Consider the following 21,717-nt stretch of genomic DNA (forward strand, 5'->3'; position numbering starts at 1 on the left):
ATTTAAAACACAGAGTGAGGAACCTCTGGTCTCTGGGCTGCTTGTTGCCTACAATACAGTTTGATCAGGCCTGTCAGAAACCTCACAAATAAAAAATAAGCAACTCAGAAATGCAAAAAAGATTCTCACTTGAGATGCTGTAGCAGACAAATGGTTTTCTTTCTTCACAGGAAGATAATCTCCAGTTTCCTCCCTTCTCCAAATCTGCAACACCACATACGACTTTCATCAAGCCAAGTGGGTGTACACCCTGATACCAGGAGCTGAATGAATAGTTACTCCCGTCGGACCAGTAAAACTGAGGATCTCTTGTCAAGCCGATTGATGCCCATTTGAGAGGTATTATCAATTTCTGAATCTTGGTTCTGTCAGCGTCGTTCCTCACAGTGGCCAGATCTGTGTAGTGTTCTCTGCAGTGCCTCTGAGCCTCAGTCCAATTCTTTGCTGTATTCACCAGCACAAAGTCAGAATCCTCTAATGTTCCTGCAGTTAAGTTTGAGAACAAGAGAGGGATAGTTGAGATCACACAATGGTTTTCAAAATCATATCTTATACATTATGTTGTATAGTTAAGATCAATATAAAGCACATTACCATTGTAGCAGACATATGGACTCTGTGCATGGCATTCAATATCATACCATGTTCCAGACTTTGTCTGGACCACACATAACTGATTGGCTTTAAAATTGTTTGGGTCCCCAGAACTCCATTTCCTATATTCAGCTCCAGTCCCTGTGAACCCATCTGACCACTTCCAGTCAATATGACTGTACAGGCCAATCCAAACCTCAGAGCTGTGACCAGCGGCGGAAACTGTGTCTTTAAGTTTCTTCATTTCTTCTGTGTTTTCAATAGTGGCCAGGTCTGTGTACGTCTCTCTGCAGTAGCTCTGAGCTTCAGTCCAATTCATTGCATCAGACACAAAGTGGTACTGACGGAGGAGGCATGTGGAGAAGGTGAGGCACCCTGAGGATGAAACCAGTTATTTTTGTTATGTATGAGGACGCAAATGAATCTCTATATTCAGATTTCCTGGTAGACATGATACAAACAATGAAAGTCACTGACCTGAGAGACACAAGACACCAATGAAGATCCCTTCCATCCTGATGCTACTCTGTGGACTGTCTGTGCCAGTGTTCACCACTAACACCTAACTTAACTAGTTCTAGTGCAGCTTTAGGGAAATGTAACACCGGCTCTCTCTCTCTCTCTCTCTCTCTCTCTCTCTCTCTCTCTCTCTCTCTCTCTCGTGCCTTGAGATAATCTATTTTGTGATTTGGTGCTAAACAAATAAAATTGAATTAACTCATTACCCAATTGCATATCCTCAGGCTGTAACCCTCAAACAAAAACAGCAGCAATGCATGGAAGAATTATTCAAAATCCTAAAATAATTCAAATGAGTCAACATGATAATTCTTCTTTCCATTGGTCTGGCTGCTTTGCATTGTAAATCCTCTCTGGCAGGAGTTCTTGTCCTGGGTCTATGAATGTGTTTCAGGATGGAGTTTGGAAACTTGCTGATTTCAGAATGTCAGCTTTCACGGCAGGGTCATTCAGATCCAAAGGAGTCCTGCAGCTTCACTTCAAGAACGAGGAGAGAACGTTTACAGTGGTACTAGCTTTGTGAAGAAGTACTTGGATCTTTTATTCAAAACACAGTGATGAACCTCTGGTCTCCAGGCTGCATGTTGCCCACAAGACAGTTTGATCAGGTGTTCGAAATTCCTCACTAATCTCTGTATAGTGCACTATATGTTGACTTCGCCATTTTTTAGTGGTGTCTGAATTTTGTATATACCTTTGTGATTGATCAATTATTTCCCACACCGCATCAGTAAAAGTACTGTACAACCAATGGTCACTAACCACTACTGCATATTCATAAACCTGCAGAGCCTCTAGAGGAATGATTGTATGTTGAAGTGTGTGGAATCATTTTTTTTAAATGCAGATAGACATCGCCCATCGAGGGCCTCGAGTCTGGAGTGAGGACCTTCTAAACCCTGTAATACATGACCCTGTAATACTGAGACTTTTATGTCCTCTGTATTTTCTCAAGGAATTTATTTCTTTAGCCACTTACAGGAAGTATCTTTCACAATTAAAAATAATACACTTTGAGTATTTCATTGATGTCACGTCCCTAAGACGTCTAGGGCATGAGGGACAAACAATTAAAAAAGAAACCGGGCAAAAAACAAGAAACCAGTAAGATGCTTTCAAATAAAACAAGTATTTTGTTAAATAACTGTAGGGTGAACACAAAACGCCCTTCCCAAAACGGAAGAGGAAATAATAAACACAGCGAACCCCAAATTGAAAACAATATGCACGAAAAGAAGAGGATCCTTGGAAACAGGAAACACCACACAACGAAACACCAACTACTGCACACTATAAGTCCACACGCAGCTTCTCACACTGGAGAACTACAAATTTACTCCTCATGCTTGTCTCCTGTTCTTGGAACGATTGGCTGTCTCAGGGCTGTAGCTGCTGTTGCTCTCAAGATATTGAAAAAAAATTATAATAAAAAAATATATAATAATAAAAAGTATTGGAAGCACGAGAGTTACCTTCTGGTACCTCTACGGTATTATACGCCCTTACAAGAACTTGCATTCGGGCTAAAGAACAAAGTTGCAACAATCTGGTTTTGGGTAAAAATGACAACATAGATGGAGATTTTCTCCTCTGACATGCTCGAAAAACTCACAGGTGCGGGGTGGCTCAGCAGATAGAGTCGTAATGTATAAATTCCTCTTTTTCATCCAAGGATGCAGATACAGCCCCTTCGGAGAATGTCAGGAGATCATCTTCACTTCAGTGCAAGTCTGAAAGCAGCTATTGGGAATTTTATATCCAGTTTCGGCCAATAGACTACCACTCTCTTGTCTGTGTAATGAATACGAGCTGAAGTCAGGAGATGATTAGCTTAGTTTAGCATGGCCAGTTGGAATCATTGTGAAACAGCTAGCCTGGCTCTGACCAAAGCTCAAAAGCTAAGCTGATCCCCTCCAGACTATACTCAACGCAGATGGGAGAGTGGTAACTGTCTTCCTATTGATTTCCCAAAATGTTAAACGATTTCTTTCAATACCAAAATGTCAACAACAGCACACAATAAATCAGTTGACAAATGTCTACATGTTCTTTTAATTTAACATTTTTTAACAACACACATGATACAGAATAAATATCTGCACAGAAACAGATTATTCGTCATCTAAGAATAAGCTGTTGGTTTGACGGAGGAGGACAGGACATTTTTTTCAATATGGCTTTTTGCCAGGTATTTCGCTAACCAATGAGAACGCTGTAGGGGAAGAAACAACATACTTACAGTAAAACACAAGCTCAAGTCTAAAATGCTTGGAAGGTGCTGAGCCAAACTTGAATCACTTTATTCTATTGTCATGGTCCTTGTCTGAATGACGTTAGGTAAAGAAGAAGAGGTCACTGTCCAATGGACCGATCACAGCAATGATGGGGAATAAATGAACAATTTTGTTGATCATGAGATGTCATTTTTCATAGAGTTTTATGATGAAAAGAAAGCATCACGCTAAAAGCTTATCTTAACAGCATAAATGTCAGTGTTTTGATAGTTTTTTTTAAAGCAACAAAAATAATCACAGTTTGGAACAGTTTTTTTTTTCCGCAGGGAACATTGACAGACAAGTGAATTATTTTGCGAGATCAAGTGCTTTGAACTGAATCTTTTAGTCAAACCAATCAAACCATTTTGTTCTATTTTCACACATGTAAAAACAAACTCACATCAAGTTCCTTTTATATTTGGTCACAATGTTGTTTTTGTATTAAATCCAGTCAAAGTGCTATTAATATCTTTTGAGATCTTAAAGTGAGGTGTTTTGTTTTATTTAAAAAAAGAAAACACCAATCCAGGGATCTCATTTGAGAGGTTCAAAGCTCATCATGGCCAGTTGAATGTTCTACCAGTGATCTGGTAAAACTTCTGATTGAAGGGGTGAAAGAACTTCTGCAGTTTTGTCACCACTGACGGGTCCACCTCTGGATGGATGCGGCCCTTGCTGCCTGCCAGGCACTTGTTGAAGACAATGTTAAATCGCAGACAGTAGAATCCCCTGGTAGCATTGAAATACAGATTATATTGGCTGATCCTTGAGGGTAGGTTGAGGAAGCGCTCAACGAGCTGCAGCTCTGGCAGTGGGTCCGTGATAAGACGGTCCCCGTCCACAATGTGGAACTGCTCCACAGGAAAGTACTTGAGCCAGCGCTCCAGGTGTTTCGTGTAGATGCTGGTCCGGACAGCTTTGTACTTGGTGTTCACCTCACAGGTGTTGGTGTCGATGGCCAGCTTCTCAAACTTGTGGTAGGTCTTGTTTTTACGCTCCTTGCCCTCCAGAACTTGAGTGTAGTCAGACACAGCTCTGGTGGTGGGTTCGCGGACGATGATCAGCAGCTTGATGGAGGAGTTCATCTTGAAGATGCGTTCAGGGACCTCCTCTGTGATGAAGTACGCGGGGCTCTTCTCAATGGTGATCTGGTGAGGGAAGGAGAAGGGCATTTTCCCTCTGTACCAGTCGATTCCGCGAGCATAGTTTTGGTCATTGTCAAAAAAGTGAATCTCCTGTGAAGCCTTGACCACCGCTGGATGCAGGTTGAGCATCTCCAGCAGGGCGCGGGTGCCTCCCTTGCGAACCCCGATGATGATAGCCCGAGGCAGCTGCTGTACCAGGTTGTGCAAGTGAATTTGCTCTTTGGTGGCATTGCCCTTACGTAATTCATGGAGCAGGCCGCGCTTAAACTGCAGGGTGCGGAGAGGGATTTGCTCTGGCTCAGGGGGGTTCAGTCTGCCTTCAATGGGGCAAATGGGCTGTAGCCTGAAAGGGAAAAAGCAAAAGAGGATATATATATATATATAATATCTTCTTTATAACAAGGATTCCTAGCTTCATTTGTAAAGGGATGTCTTGGTTAAATCAGGAGTGAAACTTGTTTTTGGTACAACACACCCTGGAACAGCCATTTACTAATTTGCATTAGAAATTATTTTAATTCAAGACAGATTCTAGGTGTGCTCTCTGTCTGTTCTGCCATGATAACGATGCAGCATATCTACAGATGCTATTCATAACTATATCCCAAATTATATATTACATTATTAATTTTAATTTTCTATCCATGCTTCAAAAATCTTCCCAAGCATTATTTATCACTTTTTGCAGTTTTCTTATAATTATTTCCTCTTCTTCTTCTTCTTCTTCTTATATAACATTTTTAGCATCCAATAGACAATTTCAATAGACAACTGATAAGTAGCAATAAAAACCTTTTGCAGTGTATGAAAAGGAGGGGACCGTGAGGATGTTTCTTTTAAAGTACACAAATTTGAACAAGGCACCACATCATTACATTTTCTTCACCACAACCTGACAACATAGCAGTGATGTATTATCGTGTATTATCATGTGTTGTGTCATATTTTAGCAAATATATATATATATATTTACACTTTAAAATTGCCAATACTTTGGAGTTGTGTTTCTGGTTTCTGTTAGCTAGCTGTTTCTTACTAACAAACTAGGCTACTAAGTCCAATACTCCACTGCAAAGTATACTTTTCTGTTCAGGTCTTCTGTAGCTGTTAAATGCTCCACCACGTTTACCATATGGTTGTAACCAGTATCCACTCTCTGGTGCTAGAGAAGGGTGGGTTTAGAAGAGCTTTTATTGCTAAAAACACACTGGAAACAACGTTGATGAGAGCAGCAGACTGGAGGCAGCTGTAAAGTTGCTGGCAATAAAACCCCAAAAATCTTTAGAGATGCTTAAAAGGTTCATAAAACTGAGGGAAGCTTCGGAGTCAGAGTCAGTCACTACAAGGAAGAGACTTCTTCTTCTTTCACATTTGCACATTTGACCTGTTGGTTTTATACAAATTATGGACTAGTGCAGTCCAACACTAACTTGTTCATGAACCCCAGCTCACACCTTTGCACAGACACATGGGATAATTATCAGCTTTCTCAACAGCCAGAACCCAAACATAACCCAAATATGTGGGGTGAAATGTTTTGTCTAAATAGCGGAAAGCACCACTCCATAGAAATCATATGAAAATCAAGCCATCACTTTTCCTAATGTTGTTTAAAAGTTGCCAGTCTTCCCATATAAACTGCTGTTACTGCTGCTCCACTGGAGAAATTCTTGCCCTGAGATTGGTCTCTCAGGAGGCATTTCTTTTTTATTCTTTATAATAAAATTATAATAATACATTTAGTTATACAGCACCTTTCATACAGACAATGCAGCTCAAAGTGCTTTACAATAACATCAAGACATGAAATAAGAGATCAATAAGAACATGTCAGCAATAAAACAAAGACTTAGGAAAAAATACAAATAAAGATGAAAGATAAAAATAAAACAGATAAAATTAATTAAAAGCAAGATCGTAGAAATATGTCTTGAGTTGTTTCTTAAAACTATCAACAGAAGAAGCTTGTCTGATGTGTGGTGGGAGTTTCTTCCAAACCTTTGGTGCATGGAGAAAGCTGCTTCAACAAACTTTTTATAGTTTGTTTTGGGGATATTGAGCAAGCCCGCGGTAGACAACCTGAGGGAACGGTTTGGAACATATTCCAATAAACAGTCAGAGATGTATGTATACGTATGTATACGTCTAGGAGGCCGAGGAAAACCTCTCAGGTATGTCTGGGACATGGCACTGCCCTGTAAAAATATCCCTTTTTTGTTCTAAGAGCAGCTAAGTTCTCGTATGAAGCAGTACATTTAAATAACTTCATGAACCTACTTAACCTGTGCTATATTATCCGCACAATATCCAGTGAGAATCTTAAAAAAATAACGATGCAAGATTCAATGAAATGAATATGCAGTATTCTTAGGAGTGCCAGTGATGACTTACCTATCCAAGGTCCCAACCCTAGCCACGAGATAGAGGACACTTCCGATAGCGAGGCTGCCCAGTACGAAGAGCTTTTGTCTCAGCAGTGCCTGCTGTTTGAATAGCATGGCCCTCCATCAATCTTCAGGACTGCGTCTTCAGCCTGTAGACAGCAGAGCACATAAACCACTAATAGCCAGGGGAAGAGAGACAGCCTAATGTTTATTAACACACACTCAATCAAGTCTTACAAGTGATTAAGCCACGTTCACACGAGCCGGAAAAGTGCTGCAGTGCCATTACAGAAAACGCTCATCCACCAAACACCACTTTGTTACGTTCATTTATTTGTCTATTTCTGGCAAGTGGTGGATTGATTTGATCTAATATACTGATGTACTGTGGGAGCCCTGCTTTGATAGTATTAATGAGTAATGTTTAAAATTAAAAGATTGATATACTTCAGAGGAAAGATGATCCAACTCCCTTCAGGAATACGACTACATTTGACAAAATCTGGTACCCAATGCCAAACTCCCACACAGCACAGAACAAATAACAACAGCAAAAACAACAGCATGTTTTCTTCTCCGTTTGCTCCCCTCCACCCCCCTGCCCAAAACCTAATCATACTGATTTCTTTTCAAAATCTCCTCAAGTACTTTATCATCAAACAATTCCCCTGTCTTTTTTTATTCCTTTGCTGATGACTCTATACTATTTTATATCATCATTACTATAATTATTATCAATATTATTTTAATAATTTCTCTCCACTTCTTGTCTCCCTTCCTTGGGGGCCAGTTCAATTTAGGATTGATCTTTAGATTCTTTTAATGAGCTCAGCAACGCCTGGCCCCCAGTTATATATATGCAGAGTGACTAAATCCCCATGCTCCAAGCTCCGATCATAAGATGTATTATTATTATTATTATTATTATTATTATTATTATTGTTAATAAGAATTATAATATTATGTGCAACATAAACGTCTCATATTTAGCATAAAAAAGGAAAAGCTGGGGTAAAGTATTTTATATATATAAATATATACATATACTGTGTATATATATATATATATATATATATATATATATATATATATATATATATATATCTCAATCACAACTTAAGCATTTTTGTATACGTTTTCCTCTTGACTTCAGTGAAAGTCTAGACTTTCAAAATCGAGATCTCCAAAACTCGAATCCCCAAAAGTACAGAAATGTTTGCTAATTCTACAGAGAAAAGACATCTCAATATCATCTGACATCTGCCGGCTTACCACAGTGTGACTGGGAAAATCACATCATGGAATAACCGATCTCTACAGAAGTCATAGCACTGTTACATAAGGGCCAGTTGCACTCAAATCCAGCCTTCAAACTGCCTCTCATTACCAATAGATCAGATCCTCGAAAACATCTCATGCACAAGTAGAGAGAGGTTTTGACCCCAGTGTGACTGGAAAACATTTCACTTGTATTGCCTTGTGGTGACTTCACAAGGGAGACCAGCAGAGCATCTGCAATTTCATCAGTCTGACAGAGCAAAGGAATAAAGCCAGTTAGCCAGGGGCCAGCCCTGTTTGTGGAGTCCCATTTGGAAAATAAATGCTTTTCATTACATCCAGTATACCTCTGAAACAAGAGGGAGCCATACATTTAGTGGTTTCCATTGTGTTTTTTTTAGGGGCAGTACACATTACTTCTAAAGTACTCCACCTTCTTTCAGTGTAATGTATTTCAAGGAGATTTGATAATATTTTCATTTAGACTGTAACCAAGATTTTGTTTTTAATTTAAGATTTTTTATTCCCAGATAATAAAAGGTTGAATCCATTTTTTTAATTCAATACACTCTGGTGTTTTGCTGCTACAGACTTACTGAACTGGTATGCAGTGGCACGGTTGTCTTCCTTCTCTCGTAACAAAAAAGGTGTATTTATAATTATGTGCTTTTTAGAAAGTGTTCTCTCGTGGATGTGGGGATGGCAATGAGGTGATGGCAGAATTGGCTTGTTACGAAGGGGAATGGTCATTGGGTCATTTAGGTTGAAAAGTAGCCTAATGGCATCCCCTGTTATCATCCAACAAATTGGCTACTGGTTATAGATAACACAAGTCTTTGCCTTGTCTACATGATCAAACCGCTAATATTGTGTTGCTAGTGTGGTCCTAATCACCACCTCTTACTTAGCGACCTATGCTAACTGAGCTTAGACAATATGATAATTAGCTACACTGGACTTCTTGGATACTTCTAATCTGACATTCCTCTTGTAATGCTGTTGCAAAACAAGGGCTATCAGAGGTTTGCTACGGTGAAATATCAAGAAAATCTCCAACCCGCAAGTTGACAGGGCTGATTGCCTATAGGTATGTGGCCAGGGCTTAAGACTAAGGACGTCCGGTTGTCCAGGGCAGTGGTTCCCAAAGTGGGGGTCCCGACCATCCGGGGGGTCGCGAGATGCCGTCCAAAATCCAAATACAATTTTTAAATAATTTAAAATGGAATATTTAACCCATTATTGTATAAATAAATACATACATATGAGTTGAAATTAGAATAAAACCATGCAATAAAAACATTTCCATCAGTTTTTTTCCTTTTTCTTTGTTGACCCTTGAGGTTATTATGACACGGATTAGCGGAAGGAGCGAGAGTTGCAAGGCCAAAAGAAAGCCCTTACTAAACAAACAGACAATCCCAGCCGAAGGGCATCATATGAGGTGGCATATTGCCCGTGAGCTGGGATCAGTGCCGCTGTCTAACGGGACTATTGCCCGGCGCATCCCCGACATGGCCCAGGACATAAAGTGCCAGCTGGTGGATAGAGTTAAGAAAGGGAAATATGCTTTACAGTTAGATGAATCCACAGATATATTAAACTCTGCCCAGCTGCTTGTTTTCATCAGATACAGTTTTGACGGAAAACGTAATGCTGTTTTGCTCCACGCTGGAGGGGACGTGCACAGGTGAGGACATTTTTACAAAACTAAAAGAAGAGGGACTATCTTGGGAAAACTGTATTGGTGTGTGTCGGGACAGGGCTGGAGCGATGCTGGGGGAAAAGGCAGGACTGAAAGCGAGAGTCTTACAAGTGGCGCTGCACGTAAATTTCACACACTGTATTATTCACAGAGAATCTCTTGCAAGCAAAACACTTGCACCAGAGCTTAAACATATTCTTGACACTGCGATAAAAATGCTCTACTACATAAAAACACTTCCACTCTGTATCAGACTTGCCCTTGCGGGGAAATGTGCTGAGCCGCCTGTATGAGCTGCGGGACGAGGTGCGCATATTTCTGATGGAGCATGGATCCCAGCTCGCTGACCACCTCACTGACCCTGACTGGTTAACAAGGCTGGCGTACTTGTGCGAAAAGACTTGCTCAGCCCTGACTAACATAAAAAATAAATACAGAGCGCAGCTCAACGTGGAGAATGATCTTTGAGTCGCCGTCTCCAAAATACAGCCCAGAATGGACTTGCTCTGCTCCATGCATATTGCCCACCTATCTCATTAGTGAGTTTAACAAAATGAAAGTAATGTTTAGGCTAAAATAAATAACCCTCAAGTTTTTGCACATGGCAGCAATAAGGTGTCTGGTGCTCGTTGTGCATACAGACGCGCACAGACAAACACAGACATCACCTGCGCACTTGTTTATACTTATATGTTCACTCAGCCCTGCTGTTTATACAGGGAGATTCCCTGTATTCTGGTTATATTCTATTTCTTAGAATTGTTGTTCTTTTGTGGTGTGTTAATGCCCCAGTTTGCATAGGCCTAATAGTGCGTGTACGTGGCTGTGCGCAACATTATATACCACATCCAGGGTCGGTGGGGGTCGCCAGTCTCTGGCACCATTATTTTGGGGGTCACTGGCTGAAAAAGTTCGGGAACCCCTGGACTCCAGGGGATGGCAGAAAATATGTTTGGGACGGACAAAGCTCTTCCCAGGGACGCCTCCGGGACGAACAGGAGATTTATATGCTTGTATGTACAACAATGTTTGTTTTACTGTTGTAAATAATATCACTGACTGGCTACCTAGCGCAAGACCTGGGAAAGATTCTGACATTTTCCCGCACCTCAGGTCACTGGTGCTTGTGGCAGGAAACTGGAACCTGCATGTTGCACTGGTAAAAATCGAGGCCAAAGACTGCCCTCCATCGCATTCAGCGAGCCTGAGTACGCCTACAAACCCCAAGTTTGACGTAAGGACAACTGGCCGGCTGCTTGCTTCTTGCTAGCTAACGTAAGCCTGGTGCTTCCCTGGCTATGAATGACTATAGTCCTGTTATGTTGTTTACGTCTGAAGTGTATGTCGCCATTTACTTCAATTGTATCGGATTCGGCTGCAACTCAGTTTACCCCTGAGACTTCAAAACCCACCCCTCCGTCGGCATAGTGGTGATTAGATGATGAGTGAATTTTCATTTTCTGGTGACCTATCCCTTTAAGGCAACACTCCTATTCAGCACAAGTTGCATAGTCTTGTTTTAAATACTAAACACCCAAACTCATTAAAGTGGAAACTCTTTTGGACTGTGTAGACAGTTTCCACAGTCTTTGACCTGCAGAGACCCATAGCAGCTCTCTGCAGACACTACTCTGTCCTACTAATGAATAGAGAGTACCACTTCCTGCACATTCTTTATGCCTTATTTATAAGCATACAGTACATGGAAATTAATTGTTTGCCCTGTCAAGGAGCTGCAGCCAGAAAAGCTGTGTTAGGCCATGAGCACAAGAGGGGGATTCGTACAGAATTATCAATTATGGAGCAGTTTGTTTTCATAAACTATGCACTGGGACAAAGCCACACATTTTTTTGTGTGCATATTTAACTCTGCTATACAATTAGAGAGAAGTATATGCAGTACTATAGCGAAGAGAAAAACCGTCGTCACTGTTTGCTAATCTACAGAGCTGGTAAAGTGTTTCGTGCTGCTCACTTTAGAATTGACACATCTGCTCCTGCCAAGTAAGATCAATCCTGAAAGGAAAGTGTAGAAGTGATTTATCGTGTCCTTAATGAATACAGTGTGACCTAAATCAACTCAATAAATACACTTCAAGACAGTGGCATGTTATGAGCAAACAACCAGAGGGTAGCAGCATTGAGAAAGTGTTTTTCACAGATGTTAGGGATAATACCTTGAACACAGAAATGCTCAGCAGGGGAAATAAAAAATGTCTGCAGATGCTTTAGAATGAAGTTCACTGTCAGTAATATTCTTTGGGGGGAATCCTCCTGCAGTAAGATGGGCACAGGGTGTCTGATCAGAAAAATCAAATCGCACTTGAAAAGTTTTTCCCACTTGAGAGCTTGGAAAGTTCTGCTGATTTAATTTTTTCTGGGGAGCTGACATTAGTGTGGGACTTTTGCAAGAATTATGCTAGTGCTCAGTTTAAAGATCGCATGCATAATAATGTGTGCTCATTAAGTAGTATGTAGTGTGTAGTGCTTTGTCTATAAGCCAAACAATGACAGTATGTATATATATATATAATATTTACATCAAGATGGACAAAGTCATAGCTCCCAAAAGTAAAGCCAATACACCTTGATTGGCCCCATGGTGGCTGGGTGCAGTATAGGTCATAAAGCGATTCGACCCTCCCAATCACTACTACGTAGATATAACATCACCACTGCAGGATGGCAGCGCATGTACCTGAGCTATTTTGGCTTTCTTTAGTAGAGTGGGAGGAAGTGGAGACGTGTCATCCATCTATACAGTCAGTGATGCAGGAAATATAATGGGTGTTCAGCATTGCCAAAACGCCAATTGACCTTGTGAGGTTTTAAAGTGACACTATGTAGTAGAAGAAATAGAAGAAGAAATTAGTCTCTCTACCTCTTACAAGTCAAAAGTTGAATTCATGAACACCCTTGCTCAAGGATATATAGTGTTTAGATATATATTGCTCTATGATTACCAGTTCACTAGTTTTCTGATTTGTGCTGCACTATAGGATTTACCATTATCCTGCATTTGTTGGCCAAGGTGACCATTGTTCTGCAAAAGTTACACATGCTCCAACCTGGCAACGTAAACTTGTTTTAGTTTTAACACAATGGAGATTCCACAATTAAATTGATTTATCCTCTTTGAACCCTGAATGGGCTCAATGTATATCATACTAATCATCACTAACCATTAGAACTTGATATTTCTTGTATAAAAAATATGGAAACATGTTTGACTTGACTGAGGAACAGTCAAGAGGTCCATGGACAAAGACTTATTATCTGAGAACCATGAATATCCACTGTTAATTCCATTTTTAAAGTGTAAGTCAGGTGGAAACTGTGATCTAATGATAGTTCTGAACAAAAGGTCAGTGGGTCACAAAAATCATTAAGAATCATCCTCTGGGGGTCGATAATCTTCAGGTGTCAAATGTAGGAGAGCAAAATGACAGCCATCTCCATCCTTGTTCCTGTAACTTTACGAGCATTTCATGTCAGAAATGTAAAAACCAAAAAAAACCCTGTCCAAACATTTTAACATTCCAGTCCACTCCAACAAAGATCACACTCCTCTGTCAATTTTTCATTTTCTCTCATCTCAGCTCCTGACCTCTACACGTCTCACATCACCCTGCTTTCATTCACTTTGACCACACACAAAACAGGAAAGAAATGCAAAGCAGGTACATTTGCACACACACGTCTGTGGCTCAGCGGTCGTCCAGAAGGGCGGCGGTTCGATCCCAGTCTTCCCCATTCTGCCGAAGTTGCCTTGGGCAAGATACTGAACCCAAAGTGCTGCACATAGATGCACTGTATAAATGGGTGTGAATGGGTGAATGGCAAAAACTGTACTGTTAAGCGCTTTGAGTGGTCAAGACTAGAAAAGCTCTAGATAATACAGACCATTTACACACACACACACACACGCAGACATGCACACACACACAGACACACACAGTTTTCACTGACACGTCATTACTGATCCAACCATACATGAGCACAGTGTTCTGGGCTAATGGGCTCAGAAGGAAGCGCAGCAGAAAACAATTACAAAAAAAACAATTAGAGAAATGTTGACCGGCTTTTTTGTGTGTATTTAAAACACAGCAAAGTGCTACTGTTTACAGGCCTGATAGGAACTAATTAGTTTCCAAATTCGGGAACATGTGAAATTTTAATACCAAACTACACTGCTCTGTTCTCACTGGTAAAGCCTGGTAAAGTACCACAGCATCTTAGATTACTTCCTATCCTGTTATTGTGTCAGTGAAAATACCGCTGTAGGAAGAAGACCACCAACCCCTTCATCACACACATTTACTGTAAACTGTGGGGCCGGGGGCCTCAGTCGTAAGGACAGCAACGGTATTAACAACTGGTGGTGGCAGGAACAATCTTTGGAGAGACTAATGCTACATTGTGCCCAAAACTATCAAGTCGGATCAATTCCATATCCTGCACTTCACACATAACTCAGAGGGGCTTTGCTGTTACAGTGGGCTGTTGATTTCCTAATGTTTATAGAAGCACACAGTATCCATACAGATGAACAGGGACATGACAGAACTGAAGAACTGTGATAGTAATAATAATATGTCCAAAGCCTTATTACAATTTTAAATTTCCTCTCCGGGCATTGATTAAACCTCTTAAAGGTCATATCTTTGCCTCAAAATTACACATTTAGAATTTTTTTCAATAGAAAAAAAATCCTTCCTGGCTTTGAAATGGCTTGGATGTCATCCTACACATTTATATCATTTAGTATTTTACAGATCTATTTATATATAAATTAGACCTGCCGCTATCTCCTCCCACCCAGCAGCCGTTAACCTGCAGCTCTGACTGTTTATCAAACACACAAACCTTTGTTAGTTTGCTGTTCTGTTACAGTAAGAAAGGCAATGTATTAAGGCCAATTCATGCTGCTGCGTCGAAGCTACGCCGTAGCCTACGTGTAGACGTGTACGCTACGCAGAGCACTACGCACCTCCCCATAAATGTAACTATGAGTCGAGGCGACGCAGACTGGAAGAGCTGTGATTGGTCCGCTTGGTGGCGTCCCAGTTCCGGCAGTCTCACCGCCATTTTTTAATTGAGTTGAAGGAACAAGCGCCTTTTCTTCATTGCTGCTCTTTAAAAAAAATTGCTCTTCAACATCTATCAGCTCCAACTCCAACATGATCCGCTTAGTAACACTCGCCATTGTTCTGAAGTAAACAGATACGCCAGTGAACTTGTAAATAGGCGGACCAGAAACCGGTAGACACTCAACACCATAGAAACTCTACCGCTACTAGCGTTTCGGCGGTGTAATTGCAGCACGTAACACACCACATGCACAATAAAGGCAGAGGTTTAGCATGTAGTGCTTTTGTCAGACTCAGGCTATGTCCACACTAAAGAATTGTCATTTATATAAATAAAAAAATCCATCCATACATACAATACTACATCATTGTTTAAAGTCTCTGTTCCTGACCGTCTGACTAAAACGCAACCCCAGAGATTTCAAACGTCAGCAGGAGGTGATTGAGGTAATTTCTGTTGAATTCAAGTGTTCATTTTCAGCAGAGTTTGCTGATCCTCTCTGCAACAGAGGTGGTGAGTAGTGTTATCATGCTCCATACACACAATGTTGTAGAAAATTGTAAAATTAAGACCCAGATTGGATTTTTTTTCCCTTCAACAGTTTGAACTGCAGGATATTTCTGCACATAGCTGACTGTTCATCTTTTATTCGTGGAGCGAGCCAGCGAGTGACTATAAATGGCCGTCACCACAGTCGACTTCACACGGTCTTACAACTGTTCTCTTATGACAGAACTGGTGCACACTCCAAAGCAATGAAAGATCGAGTTATTCAGTCATCAAAAAACCTTTACATGTAAGAAAAACAGACAATAAATATTATGCATTCGGTTCTTTGTTGGTGAAAATATATTTTTCAAAGTTGGATGGAGACGCTTCGATGTTCATGCTGGAGTTGAGTAAGCTGAGGACATTGCGGAGGGAGACATGAAGAGGGCAGAGCATCGATGAATAATTCAACACTATGTGCCTTATTATTGTTATTGATGCACAAGGGAGTGATTCTGCTGTTCAGCTTAGAGCTCCAACCTTAACCGACCTCCACCCCACTCCTCTAAACTCGCGTCCATTTTGTGATATTGCACCTACATTATTTATCACCCATCACTACAGATCCCTTTGGCTCCAAGTCTACTGCCATCATATTATCCTGTGACAATGTGTTTTTTTATAAGTAACATCAAGGTAAGATATATATATATACGTACATGGGGTAGTATGTCAGAGAGAGTGTTTGTGTGTGTGTGTGTGTGTGTGTAAGGGAGGGATTCTTTGTTTCATTGTTGTATAAAGAAAGTAATCTTTTTTTATTTATGAATTCATAATCTTCCAAAATAGAAAGGTCCCGTCATTGTCAACTGATTGACACAATCAACGTTTTGACACTGATGAAAAACAAACTAGTTCACAGTTGACCCCTAACAAGTTTGATCAACATTCAAAGCATGCATCCTAAAGCTGAGCAACATCCCCTAAATACACTACTTGAATATAAATTCATTATTTTCCAAATAGGGGGTTAGATTAATTAGACTTTGGTGAATGTGAGCGTCAATAGTTGTTTGACTGTATATGTTGACCCTGTGATACATTAGCAACCTGTCCAGAGTGTACACATGTCCAATGTCAGTGGAGATTGGCACCACACACTTTTATTGTTGTTTTGTTTTTGGTATAGGTGTATGTATGAGTTGGTGTCTAACAACTGAAACCACCGAACAAATTGTCCACCGTTATCAGCAGGATTCGAACTTACACGCTTTAACCACTCGGCTACAACAACAAAACACTAGTGTGGATTGAACCCGAGGCCTCAAACATTTAAAGCCAGCACCTTACCAATGAGCTGCATGCCCTATGTACAGCATTTACATAATCTATCCAATACACAAATATCTCCTCATGTTCCGCTCGGTGTCCTTTCTCTATGTGGAAAACAAAACAATGTTCCTACACAACCCTTGCTCTGAAAATGAGGAACAATAAATCAAAGAGCTTGAGACAAAACTAGCTGCAATGACCAGCGACAACTGCTTGGAAGGCAGCAATGCCCACTACTCTACCACTGCTGCCCAAAAAACAAAGAATTTGGCTGCTTGATGAGTTAGCTGGGAGAAAAATTGAAAGAGGAGACAAGAAGAGAAGCCCATGAGAAGCAGAGGGTAGTACACCAGGACCATCTTAACCTGACCTAAAGCACCTAATGTTAGTAACTGCACAACCTTTACTAAGTTCTTGTTATCACAAAGGACAAGGTGACAGAGAACATGCTTTGCAATGCTGTGTGCATCCATGTATTTGAAATACAGAACTCAACATCTCCCCCTGGTAATAGCCTATCTCTGCCAGGGTGGTACTGCTGTATGGTTATGAGTTGGTTTCTAAACACTGAAAGAATCTAACTATTTTCCACACGATTTCAAACCCATGAGTTCGTCAGTCTCAAGACGGTGCAGAAACCGTGGATTGAACAGAACTATGATCAGGAGTTCCGTTGGGGGATGGTGCCAATCCCAGCCCTTGGGTGAGAGGGTTTACTTTGGAGAGTTCTATGCTCATGATTTACCACCATCGCTACAAAAACCAAGAATTTGAGAATGTCTAACCTATAGATATAAAGAAATTATGAATCTTTTTATTTCTTGTTCTTTTGTGCTGATGTATACTTTCTCAGTGTCGAGGAATTTTTGACCATCCTCACACATTACTGTATATGCCACTATATATTATGTATATTGTATACTATATTATATCTGTACAGGTGAATAGTGCCTGTCTAATTCCACAGATACTCTTGTCTCTCGCTATCAGTACCCAAGGTCAGGTTATAGATAAAGGACCAACCAACAGTACATTGTAGTGTCTATGTTGAGGGACATTCATGTCTAACTCAGATGCACCAGACAGAGAGACAACAACTTCAACTCTCACCAACTTTAACTCTTTTGTGTATTTCACCAGTGGCAAGACGTAAGGACACAATGTGATTTAGGAATGCATACTTTAGACTTTACTATAGGATGCGAACACCTACATGTAACATGGAGAGTGACAGCAATTCTAGCAATTCATGGATGTGCTGTTGGAATGAGTGACGCAAGTAGAGGGAGTTATACTGGGAGGCTGTGGGAGACATATTCAGACTTGGTGTTGACAATTGCTCATGTTACTGTGTTAGCGTTTGGATATTGTTCCACCTTCTGGTCGCCTTGATGCATCAAGTCCGCATTAAAATCTTCTGCATAAGACATCAGCTGCAGCCCGAGTTCTCCTTTCAGAAGCTTCCAGGAAAAAATTCCATAACAGTAAATTACCTCACTCAAGACACTAGAAACAACTTCAGATTTACATCAGTTCAAGTTGTAAATTTCCACCCTGGGGTGATTAAAGCCTATGTTAGATATGACATGAATGAAGACAACATACAAATGCCCAGGGAATAGTTTACTGAATATGACTCATGCAACATGAATTTGGATGGACTTCAAAGTGTATCACACTGTCTCTTTTATGCCTTGAGTAAAATACAAACTTGCGCAGCACGATAACAGCGCTGTCATGGCACTCAGATTTGTCAGCATGTGAAGAAGGGGATGTTCTAGAGTGTGGCAGTTTCTCATTATAGAGACAGTTTTCACAAATCCAAATTATAGAGACAGTGTTCACATGGCAGGTCTCTGCCATGTGAACACTGTCTGAAACTCATTTTATCCCCAACCACTAGGGGCTAATTACTAAATTTAACAATGAGCCTGTGAGTGTGTCTCACAGAGCTCTGATGTGACAACATTGAACCAAGGAATAATACAGGAGAGAATGTCAACACTGAGCGTAGAACTTACAGAAGCTATATATCTGGCTTTACTCCCGACTCTGACCTTCAAACACAAAATAAACCGGCAGTCATAAACTTTGAGTTGGGAGACATATCCCCACAAGGTTTCTGCTGTTTTATCTCAAGGCTCTGTGTAGAGTGTTACGCTACTCCCATTTTAACACATAACACCTGCACACAACACCCACACACATGCAGGCACGCTGCACACAAAGACCAACACAAGGTCGCTCCTTTGAGAGGTTCCGATAAATGACGAGATATAGCCTTTTAAGAGTTGTGAGAGAACACACAGTACATTCCACCACTTCAAACATTAAATGTTACCATGCCATCAGATTCTCTGGTCCTAAAAATATGCCAAAATGGAATAAAACATTCCCAAAGTAGGTTTGAGTGGTGAGAAAAACTGCACTTGAAACAGCATCATGCGTTTTATAAAAACAGGAAGGCGTTCCGATTACAAGTGGACATCAAAACTATCTAGACGAGAAAATATATTCATTGCATTTTACCTGGGATAAATTTACAGCCTCAAAAAATAAATGTGATCAGACTTGCCACACTGGCTCACACTGTGGTCAGATCTCAACCAGGACTAAAGGGAATCAGTTCAATCAATCAACATTATCAAAGCTGCACAAAGTAAGGTTCTTGTTTTGACCCACTTAAAAAACATCACCTACTCTGCAGCACCCTGTCAGCTTTACAGGGTTTTTATACTCTTGTTGTTCATTGTTTTGGTTTTTCCACCCATAACCTTACTCTTTGTTTTATAGTTGGAGCAGGCAGCGGTTTTCCATTAAAAGTCTCTGATGAATCCACTATATAAACTGTCTGTTCTACTCCCACTGCCTTTTAGCATTTTTACCTTGTTGTTTTGGTGGAGCTTTACAGTTTTGATTTAGTCCCACAACTCCTTGCCATTAACCTGCTTCCAGGGAGCTATGAGTAAAACCTACAATACCACATTCTACAAAGACTTTAGAACAACACAGCTATTATTACCACAAAGGTTACACATAAAGCAATGACAAACAAAGTGACAAAAAATAGGAATGGAAGAATTTGTTTTATAAAATATTTTTATATCATTACGGCATATAGTTAATGATGTTGGACTTTGTACCACAGTAATGTTTTACAATTATGCAATTATATATGTAACTGCTACATTTTGTGAAATAGAGCTTTGGAACTCACATTTCTGATGATAATGTAAAAAACAATTAACTTTACTTTGTTTTTCATGTAATCAACTAGGCCCTGTTATTGCCCAACAAACATACATTAGATTGTGACCTTGACTTTGCCAGGCACCAAAATGTGCTCACTTCATCTTTGAGTGAAAGGTGAATGTTTGGAAAGGAAATTCTCTCAAGGCATTCTTGAGAAATCCCATTCACAGGAAGAGGACGGACGGACAGACAATATGACATAATGCCTCCGGGACATAAAAACTATATTTCAACTTTTTCACTTGCAACTCACCTCAAACCCAGAGGGAGCAATCCACCTTTATCTAGCAGAGCAACCCAATAAGATTAACTAACAAGATCTGTTTTTAATCTTCAATTTAAGTGCACTAATGGAATTTGGTAGCGAAGGGCTTGGGTTACGGTGGAAAAGGACTGTGTGCGTGTGTGTGTGTGTGTGTGTGTGTGTGTGTGTGTGTGTGTGTGTGTGTGTGTGTGATGGGAGGGACTCTCTGGGCTCTCCACCTCTTGGGAGAAACCCTGAATCACATCAGGTACACACACCTGCTAGCAGAGAGGTCTCTGAAGCAGCTGTGTGAATCTAACAGCTGGTGAACCACCTCCCCCTCCCCATCGCCTAGAGAAGAGACTGTGTCCTAACAGGTTCATCCTACAGCTGTGGAAGGAACAGGGGGCTGCTGTTGTCTGGTTGTGGCCCTACAGGCAGACAGGCAGACCTCTGGTGTTGCCAAGCCTCGGAGCGCCACCTGTCGTGTCTTCACTCAATTCCCACAACTCCCTGCAGCACCTTGCCTCTGTGGCTTCTGGTTCTCCTCTTATACCCTGACATGCTGCTCCCCACATTGGGCACTCTCCTCACCATGTACAGACAGCAGGAGCTACAAGAATATAACTCTAAAAAGCTTGTTTGTTGAAAACCTCTCTATCCAGATATTCAGTTGAAGTCTGATTTACTCAGGATTACAAGTTCATGAGCAATGAGCAGTGAGCACGCTTCTGGTCTAGACACTATGTTGGTTTGTTAGAGCTCATGAAGTGTTGTAAGCACTCAAGCTCCAAATGTTACCTCCCACACCGATAAACAAAACGAGTCAAGGTATGCTCATCATGCTTCTGCAGAAGTGTCTTCATTATGAAGTGTCCCCCCCTACAGGGTTTGTTATTTACACCTATTACCAACAGTTTTTACTATTATCATTATTTTCCATGGCGCTGATGCTGACAGCTCCCTCCACTTAGCAGAAGATATAAGCCTAATTTAGGACCTATTCTTATATCATCTCTCATGGTAATTGTAAACATGACAAGTTTAAAAAAACACTGAAAGAGGCTCCACCTGTGAGCAGCATGCACTGTCCCCACAACACCTACATCACCAAGATGATCCAGGTCTGTGGGCAGGAGATGTTACACCCTGAGGTTCCTACAGTGCATGAGGAGGTCACGGGACAGCTAGTCTGTAATCATGAATGCCTCATTAGTTCACATAGATTTCTCTTATGCTTTCAGAACATCTCAATTAGCACCTTGCTGTTTAACACTTTCCAATGTTTTGCTTCAGTTTAAAATGGCAGTTCTTTTCTTCTTTGTTTCCAAACATCTCTTTTTCTGCCTGCGCAAACTAAAACGCAGTTGTGGAGTTTTCCAACTTTTCCATTGTAGCAGAGTTAATGGCT

At 40.7% G+C, this 21,717-nt stretch overlaps 1 protein-coding gene across 1 annotated transcript in view; it reads right to left on the reverse strand.

Annotated features, from left to right (window-relative positions):
* Positions 1 to 3,146: 3,146 nt before the first annotated feature.
* The window catches only part of LOC118099494 (heparan sulfate glucosamine 3-O-sulfotransferase 5), a 76,082-nt gene continuing 57,511 nt past the window's right edge, over positions 3,147 to 21,717 (reverse strand). Inside the window, exons 3-4 of the mRNA XM_035144149.2 lie at positions 6,926 to 7,067; positions 3,147 to 4,877 (exon numbers count right to left, since the gene is read on the reverse strand). Of these exons, the coding sequence (XP_035000040.1) occupies positions 3,947 to 4,877; positions 6,926 to 7,032 (1,038 nt within the window). The 5' untranslated portion in view covers positions 7,033 to 7,067 and the 3' untranslated portion in view covers positions 3,147 to 3,946. The remainder of the gene's footprint in view (positions 4,878 to 6,925; positions 7,068 to 21,717) is intronic.

This window comes from Hippoglossus stenolepis, chromosome 20 (genome assembly GCF_022539355.2).
Source record: "Hippoglossus stenolepis isolate QCI-W04-F060 chromosome 20, HSTE1.2, whole genome shotgun sequence".
NCBI lineage: Eukaryota > Metazoa > Chordata > Actinopteri > Pleuronectiformes > Pleuronectidae > Hippoglossus > Hippoglossus stenolepis.